Source organism: Vitis riparia, chromosome 19 (assembly GCF_004353265.1).
Source record: "Vitis riparia cultivar Riparia Gloire de Montpellier isolate 1030 chromosome 19, EGFV_Vit.rip_1.0, whole genome shotgun sequence".
NCBI classification, from domain to species: Eukaryota; Viridiplantae; Streptophyta; class Magnoliopsida; order Vitales; family Vitaceae; genus Vitis; species Vitis riparia.
In genome coordinates, this window is record NC_048449.1 from 9,301,477 (window position 1) to 9,310,436 (window position 8,960).

The 8,960-nt window shown below is 35.3% G+C and overlaps 2 protein-coding genes across 2 annotated transcripts; both read left to right on the forward strand.

Moving 5' to 3' along the window:
• The first annotated feature begins 2,387 nt into the window (after positions 1 to 2,387).
• LOC117908154 (nuclear transcription factor Y subunit B-1-like) lies at positions 2,388 to 2,966 on the forward strand. The gene has a single exon (XM_034821813.1). It carries the CDS (start codon positions 2,388 to 2,390, stop codon positions 2,964 to 2,966), a length of 579 nt encoding a protein of 192 aa, XP_034677704.1.
• Positions 2,967 to 7,207: 4,241 nt separating this feature from the next.
• LOC117908156 (nuclear transcription factor Y subunit beta-like) lies at positions 7,208 to 8,559 on the forward strand. The gene is made up of 2 exons (XM_034821814.1): positions 7,208 to 7,274; positions 7,979 to 8,559. The coding sequence occupies exons 1-2, from the start codon at positions 7,208 to 7,210 to the stop codon at positions 8,557 to 8,559; spliced, it is 648 nt and encodes a 215-aa protein (XP_034677705.1).
• Positions 8,560 to 8,960: the final 401 nt, after the last annotated feature.

Here is an 8,960-nt window from a genome sequence, read left to right on the forward strand (position 1 = left end):
AAAAATTCATCAATAATTAAAATTGAATCGTAAAATTTACTAAAAAATCATTATAACCGATTAGTGATTATACAATCTAAATTAGGTAATCCTAATAATTTTTACATAAAAATTTCAAAAAATAAAAAGTAAAAGTGAAAGAATCATTACATCTTATCCCCTATTAAACATGACAACTAATAGTATTAGTGAAAATGAGTTTTCTAACTATAATGTTATAAATTGAGATTCAAGTTGATCAAGTCTCAATTATCTAAGTTCTAACATAATCTTAATTCAAATGACAATTTCTTAACATAGGCTTATGTTCTTTGAAGTTTGATCGAATTGATCGATTCATATAGCTAGCAAGTAGGTAAGCAAATAAATTATACACGAGTCTTTCTTAAAGAACACATGGGTGAAAGACATGACAAGTATTATTTTCCTTGTTATATTGAATAAAAAGATGTAAATAAAAAAAGAAAGAAAAACAACTTTCAAACTTTTCGAAAATGTACAACAATAATTATTTGACGTTTGTTTGTTAGCGATTATAATAAATTTAAGAACCTCCAATCCATGTGTACCACAAAAATACTAAAAAAAAAAAAAAAACTAGAAAATATATCATTTTGGATTTTGTAACCAATGAAAAAAATTGTAACTCAATTTTAAAAGGTTTCACAACCATCATAATTTAAATTTTTCTAAATATTTTAACTTAATAAGAGTAGAACTTCAAAATGTTCAAAATTACTTGATAACTTACTCATTTCCAAACTATTTTATTGTTTTTAATTTTTATAACTCAAACAAATCCTTAAAGAAGAAAAAGAAGAAATAAAATTGAAGAAATGACATCCCAAATTAAAACACTAAAAAATGATCAAATTTGATAAATGTTTCCTTTCAACTATTTCCTTTAATCTCCTTTTGCATTTCTCACTTACTTTTAGGATACCCTCTTAATTGAGAAAGTCACCAAAAATCACCACCACCAAGAAAATCATCAAATGGCCCAAAAATCACACCAAGTCAAAAATGGTAAATAGGCCCTAACCCATTGGTGATTTTGTGATCAAAGTTGGGGATGGCACCCACAAATTTTATTTCAAAATTCAAATTTTTTTAAAATTTTAAAATAGTGGAAAAAAAGTTATTTAATTAAAAGAGTCCTTAAGAATCCAAAATTTGAAATTCATCCCTTTATACCTTTTTTTTTTTTTTTATCAAATATACCCTTTTTTTTATTTTATAAAAATAATATTTTTAAAAAAATTATATGTAAATATTTAAAATGGAAAAAGACATTTTATGTCCAAAATAGATTATTTTTATTAAGTAAAAATACGGGAAGGATTACATCCACAAATTTAAGATTATCCTTTTAATTACTTGATTAAAAAAAACAACATGGCTCACCGACTACAAAGCCTGCCACCTGCTAACACCTGTAGAAGTGAGCCCCACTCACCCAATAACCGGCCCCTTCTTTTACTGGCAATAGCCGGTTTCTGTGTTCAACACGTGTATCTCTCGTCTTTTATCATAAATTCACTGCATAGCAGTAGCTTCCAAAGGCAGAAAGTGAGGTGGGTTGTGCAGAGAAAGAAACAATGGAGCGTGATGATGATCAGTTTCATGGCTATCGCAGAAAGATCCCAGAAAACTCATCCATCTCTGGTAAAATGTGTAGAAATGCTTCTCTTTTTCTCGGGGTTTCTGTGAGTTTTTTCTGTGTTGAAAATGGTGGATTAATTTTTTCCATGCAATTCCTGATCTTTCTTCCGATCTCTGGTTTCAGTTTTCTGGAGTATGATTTCATGTGTAGACTCTTATCTTTCATTTTTCCGTTGGTGATTCAAGTCTGTTTCCTCTCTGGCATGCAAGCCTGTCTTTTTCAGTACTGCTCTCTAATGGGAAAATGATCTTCACTCAAGCGGTTTTCGAAATCAATGCTTGTCCGATTTATACACTGAGCTTGTTTCTCAGATCTTTTTCACTGTTTTCCAATGTTTTAATCATCGGACGTGTCGAAGACAAACATATATGTTTTAGTTGTGCAGTTCATCTCTGTAATAGTTTCGGCGGGAGGAGTTTTTTCATTTCCAAGTATAAAAGAAGAATTTTGAGATTTTTTTTTTTTTTTTCAATTTTCTTTTGTGCCGTTTTCACATTTTCTCAGCGGTTCTTCTAAAATTTTTTGAATTGAGAAAAAGCTAGGGAAGAGATTCGTCACAGGACAATTGAGGACAACCAGGACATGACCATAACACGTGGCCATGAATGACGTCTGCCCTCAACATTATGCCCTTTATTTTTGTTCTCCATTTTCGCATGGGGAGGGGTTCGTATAGTCTAGTCACGTAAGTGTAAGATGTGTACAAAACGTATCTTGAACCAATATGCTTCTGGTTTCAGCTCTGAATCCTGGCGCCACCTCTTCTAATCCCATCGAAACCACCGCCGGCGTGGGTCAGAAGCAGCTGCCCATGGAGCAGTACATGCCCATAGCAAACCTGACGCGCGTCATGCGCCGTGTCCTACCTGCCCATGCTAAGATCTCCGACGATGCCAAGGAGACCGTCCAGGAATGTGTCTCGGAGTTCATCAGCTTCATAACTAGCGAGGCTAATGACAGGTGCCACCATGAGCTGCGGAAAACCATCACCGCTGAGGATGTCATCGCCGCCATGAGCAAACTGGGATTTGACGACTACATTGACCCTCTCACTCTCTACCTTCACCGCTATCGCGAGTCGGAAAACGAACGTGACCGTATGCCTCTGAGGCGAGGTAGGGAGTATGGTTCGCTGGGGGCAGCAGCAAATTATGGGCCACCGCCGCCGCCATGGACGACATTGCACATTGGGAGCCAACAGGGGCTGTATGACGCTGCACCCATAGTTACACGCGACTACTTCAAGGAAGGGTCGAGTGCTGGCGGCAGCACCTCTTCTCGCCTTCCTCCTGAGTACAAGTAAACAGATCCGGCCATCTCCAGCATTTCTCAAGAGTTTCATGCCAAGTCCTTTGTAACGAAGAAGCGTACAGTGTTCTATCAACTACAATACTGTCTTTTACTTTCCAAATATTATACATGCATAATTTAAAATTTAAGTTTATCGTATTTATTTTGTTGCCCATATTTTTATATATGATTTTTTACCCACATTCATTTTATTATTTTTATATAGTATCTTGAGAAATTGTTTGCTACAATATTAGGAATTTTATTCTGTCAGAGTCTATACTTGACCTCATTACATGATGTTAGGAATTTTCTTACCATACACTAGTTGTAAATACCCAATCTCTGGATTGCAATTTTAATTTTTCTCTGCATAAGAAAGTTTTATCTCTAAGGAAGAGATATTATTCCAAAATATTTCTTCATTTCTTTTAGGTTATATTTGGTTCTAAAAAAAATTGAAGAAAAATGCAAAGAAAAGAAAATAAAGAGGAAAAGTATAAGAAAACAAAAAAAAAATACATTAAAAGTCCATAAATTATTTTGATATATTACTTCAAATATTTTTCATTTATTTAACTCTTCTATATAATGATTAAATAATTTAAAAATATAAAAATTTCTTAATAATTTTAATTATATTTGACTTTCTTTCTTATTTTCCATGGTAAAACCAAACATGAGAAAATAATTTTCCTTAACATTTTTTTTCATTTCTTAATACTTTCTAGAACTAAACATAGCCTTAATCTCTTTTATTCATGTATCCGAATAGAAAAACGGTCCTCAATAAAATCATAGCAAGGATTATCTTGTTTTGGAGGTCTAGAACCTAGACTTTTGTTTGTCAAACAACTAGTATCTTAGTTTGCAATCTTGATCAAGAGTACTTTGAATCAAATTTGTGCATCATTTCGGGAAAGTGGTATACTTGTGTAAAGTCTCATGTTTAAAAAGTTGGAGAAATTAGAAATCTTGTCTATTAGATTAAATGGGAAAATTTTCGTTTCTTGGGATGTTTGTGAAAGGAAAAGGCCTATGGGGACACTTGGATGGTTCCATTCAAAGGCCTCAAGATGATATTGATAGAGTGAAAGTAGCACAATGGGATTCAAGATGAATACAAAGAATTGATTTATGCTATTATTCCTCATGAGGGTTTATCAACTTTGCAAAAAGTGTATGAAGTTTCTCAAAGAAATTAGTTTCTAATGAAATTGAGATGTGAATTTGAACCTATTCATGCTCATATGATATTTAGAATTCCCCTTCCATCTTGGATGTATGTTTTGCTAAGCTTCTTCGTGAAGAATAATGATATGTCACTTAAAGTGTCATTGAGCAAAATCATAATCAGGTGTCTAATCCTTTGGAGATAGCTTATGCAACTCAGGTTAAGTTAAAGGATATGAATAGAGTTCAATGTTATAGCTATCAAGAGTTTGGCATGCCACTAAGCAATGTAAGAGCAAATTTTGTAACTACTATAAGAAGTTTGGAGATGTACTTGCTTACTTCTAACATTGACCTCAAAATTGAACATCTTAAGCATTATATCTTGTCAACCCAACTCTAATATCATAACTTAGTTCCACTAGTCTCACTGTTGAGGTTGTGCAACAAATGGTACATTCAACACTCTCTACTCTCGGTCTTTTAGGTAAATTTGCTTCTTCTTGTCTTTGTCACATTGACTCTGGTGCTTCCAACCATATGAGCTCTTGATTAACACCTCTTGTTAATGTGAAACCCTACTTGGGAAATCTAAGAATTCAAATTGCCAATGGAGATATATCAATTGGTGATATTCCTCACTCTTTGCCTTTAACTAATTAATGTCTTTCATGTACCACATTTGACTTCTAGCCTTAAATTTGTTGATCATATATATATATATATATATATATTATAGTTTTTTGGGTAAAGCCTCAAGTATTTATCACCATCAATGTTCCTACCTCTACCATTAAGGCTCTTCAACAACCATCTTGGCATGCTGCTATGAAAGATAATTTTCAAGCCTTACAGAGAAATATTACTTGGTCCTTGGTCACATTACCACATGGTAGAAAGTCCATAGGTTGCCAATGGGTCTTCAAAATAAAGGATAAACATGATGGAATAGTTAAACATGACAAGGCTAGGTTAGTGGCCAAAGGATATCACCAAACGGTTGGTTTCAATTTTATAGAAACCTTTAGCTCAATAGTTAAACCAACTATTATTCGAACAGTTCTAACTATTACTTTGTCTCCTACTTGGTCCATATATCAATTGGACATTACTAATAATTTTCTCAATGGGGTACTTTATGAAAAGGTCTTTATGGATCAGCCTCCTGAATTCAAAGATCCAAAGTGTCCTCATGTTGTTGGTAAGTTACACAAGGTGTTTTATGGTCTTAAACAAGCACCATGTGTTTGGTTCGAGAAACTAACTATTGTCTTACATTCTTTTGGATTCATTTAAGCAAATTCTAACCAATTTTTATTCATTCAAGCTACATTTCATCATCTTACCTATGTTCTTGTTTATGTTGATGACATGTTGGTCACTAGAAGTGATCACTTGGTTCTGGACCAACATATCACCAACTTGAATTTTGAATTTGCTTTGAAGGACCTTGAACCCATCAACTATTTTTTGGGCATTCAGACGAAAGAAACCAGTGAAAGGCTACATCTATCTCAAATCAAGTATATCATCGATCTCCTAAGCTGAGCTAAAATGCAATATGCTAAACCATTGACTACTCTTATGACAACAAGCCCAAAACTTTCAGCATATGGTAATGATCTTGTTCAAGATCCACGACTTTATTGAAGTGTAGATGGTGCACTACAATATGCAACCATAACTAGGCCGGAGATTGCCTTTAGTGTTGTCAATTGATGCAAAACCCTATGGAAGTTCATTGGACGGTAGTTAGGAGGATATCAAAGTGATACCTTGGATTTTGGCCTGCACTTGAAGAAATCCAATAACTTGAATGTGATAGGCTTTTGTGATGCTGATTGTGCATCAAACGCTAATGATAGGAGATCAACTTCGACATATTGTAGCAGTTGTCGAAGTATAGAGGTAGAGGTAGAGGTAGAGGAGTACTTTAGCCAATATAGTAGCAGAAGTCACATAGATTCTAACTTAAGGTGACTAGTGACTAAGTTGCAAACTCCAATAATTTGGAGTGATAATCTAAGTATAGTCCAACTTGCAACAAATCCAATCTAACATTCACGCACTAAACACATGGAGACAGACTTATACTTTGTCACAGAGATGTTTTCACCAAACAAGTTGATGTAAGACACATTCCTACTCGAGATAATGTTGCAGACATACTCACCAAGGTAGTGTTAAGTTCATTGTTCATCAATTTCATAAACAAACTCGAATTAGAGGATTTCACTACCGCGAGTTTGAGGGGCATGTTAGGACACTTCATTAAACTCTTAGGATTAGTTATTAAATATAACAACTTATAAATAAACCAGTTAGAGGAGGTTGTTATTATTCTCTTAGATGGTGTTTGTTTTTTTTATTTTTTTTATGACTTATTATAAATTTTTTACTAAACAGAAAAAACAAAAATATGTAACTTTATCTAAATAAAAAAAAATAATATATTGGTTTTTCTTTATTTTTTAATACTTGATAGAAATAAAATACTACAAAAACAAACAACCTAATATTTAACATTATTAAACATTAAGGTTCTATTTAGAATTAAGCAAAAAAACAAACATCACATTAACATATAAACTCCTATTCTTCCTAAAATTTCTTTCTTCTTAATTCTTAAACACTATCCAACTTTTTGTTTTGTTTTTCATTTTACATTTCTGATCATTAATCTTTACTTTTCATGTCCACTCCAAAAGGTGAATGGAAATAGCAAAAACAAACAAATTCATCGTGACATAATCACATCAAATCACGTACGAAGAGCAAAAATTGTCATAAAACAACGCTCATATTGCAATCTACACTGAGGTGACACGCAAAAGTTTGATTTCAAAATTACATCGCATCGCCTTTCCATCATCAAATCAGCCACCTGCTAACACCGGTAGAACTGAGTTCTACCACCCGAGAACGGACCCTTATATTACGGGCAATAGCCGGTTTCTAGGTTCAATACGTGGAGCCCCTCACCTTTCCCATAAATTCACTGTAATGCAGTAGCTTCCAAAGGCAGTAGAGGAGTCAGTTTCAGAGCGAGAAAGTGAGGCGTGGTTTTCAGAGAAAGAAACAATGGAGACTGATGGTGATCAGTTTCATGTCTACCGCAGAAAGTTCCCACCAAACTCATCCAACTCTGGTAAAATGTGTAGAAATGCTTCTCTTTTTTCTTGGAATACTTTTGATGAGTTCTTTCTGTGTTGAAAATGGTCGATTGTTGATCTTTCTTCCGATCTCTGGTTTCATTTTTTTGGAGTTTGATTTCATGGGGGTTTTTCTGAATATGTTTGGCTGGTCATTTCATTTTTCTCTGGGTGATTCAAGTCCGTTTTCATTTGCATGCAACCCTTTTTTTTGCCCACTGTTTTCTCAAGAGAAAACGATAAATTCTCCCGGTTTTCAAAATTGCTTCTCCCCTAATTGTTTATCGATATGTGTGGTTCAAGAGGCGTACAAAATTTTTCAGGGTTTATTATTTGTGGGAGAGAGGTTGAATATTTTCCAGTATTTTCTTTTCTTTTCTTTTCTTTCCTTCCCACGTTTCCTCAGCTACTTCTGAAATTTTTTGAAACGGAGGAAAATACTAATCATGAAGAGATTCATCACACGACTGGTGAAAAAACAATATGCGCGTGAGCATCAGCTTGAGACTCTACATCTATCTGCTTGTATTTTTTTCTTTTTTATTTTTGTTCTTATCTCCCATTTTTGCATGCGTAGATGTTCTGATTCTCACCTACGTGTAGGGCTCAAATAGTCTACGTGGCACCCAATCACTAAAACACCCTCTTGTATTTGGGTCTACATGACGAAGTATGTTTAACCATATGCTTCTGGTTTCAGCTCTCACTTTGGGTTCCCGCTCCTCCAACCCCATCAACACCATGGCCGGCGAGGGCCAACAGCAGGGTCGGCGGGAGCAGGAGCATTATATGCCCATGGCACATTTGACACGCGTCATGCGTCGTGTCCTCCCTGCCCATGCTCAGATCTCCGACCAGGCAAAGGAAAGCATCCAGGAATGCGTTTGCGAGTTCATTAGCTTCATAACTAGTGAGGCTAATGACAGGAGCCACCATGAGCTGCGGAAAACCATCACCGGTGAGGACATCATAGCTGCTATGGGGAAGCTTGGGTTTGACGACTACATTGAGCCCCTCACTCTGTACCTACATCGCTACCGCCAGGCAGAGAATGAGCGTGACGGCCGTCTGCCTCTTGGGGGTGCCATGGACTATGCTTCCCTTGGTGCCACACTGAGTTATGGGCCACCACTCCCGCCGCCGCCGCCCCAGACTTTGAACATGGGGAACCTAGAGGGGTTGCAAGATGCTGCTGCTATAGTTACTCATAACTACTTCAAGGAAGAGGCGGGTGGTGCCGGCGGTAGCACCTCTTCTAGGTACCCTCGCGAAGACAAGTAATGTTGGGTTTGATTGTTCCAAGTGTGTGGCTTTTCAGGCTTTGAGAGATGAAAAATGAAGGAGGGTTTTTTCTTTTTCTTTTTCTTTCTTCTGGGTTGGGCTCTGTACTTCTTCTTCATCTCAGTTTGTTTCTCATTTGCATTTCATAATAATGACTGGTTTCAGATAAGCATGAAGACTTCTATTCTCTAATTCTATCTGTAACTTTCTCAACACTAGGAACCAATTTGGCAGATTGTGATTCAAAAGCAGATTTTACTTGTAGGAGGAAAAAACTTTTTTTTTTTTTTAAAAAAAGTTTATAACATTGTTCATTAATTATTTTCTGAAAATAATTTTTAATAACAAAATGGAATACAGCACAGAGAATAAGAAAAAGTTGGTTATACCATTTTTTTTTT

What these genes read in the sequence shown, in the direction of transcription:
- LOC117908154 (XM_034821813.1), top strand. Translation starts at nt 2,388, where the DNA reads ATGCTTCTGGTTTCAGCTCTGAATCCTGGCGCCACCTCTTCTAATCCC.
- LOC117908156 (XM_034821814.1), top strand. Translation starts at nt 7,208, where the DNA reads ATGGAGACTGATGGTGATCAGTTTCATGTCTACCGCAGAAAGTTCCCA. An exon ending in ACCAAACTCATCCAACTCTG is followed by an intron (nt 7,275 to 7,978) that starts GTAAAATGTGTA and finishes TTCTGGTTTCAG; the next exon opens with CTCTCACTTTGGGTTCCCGC.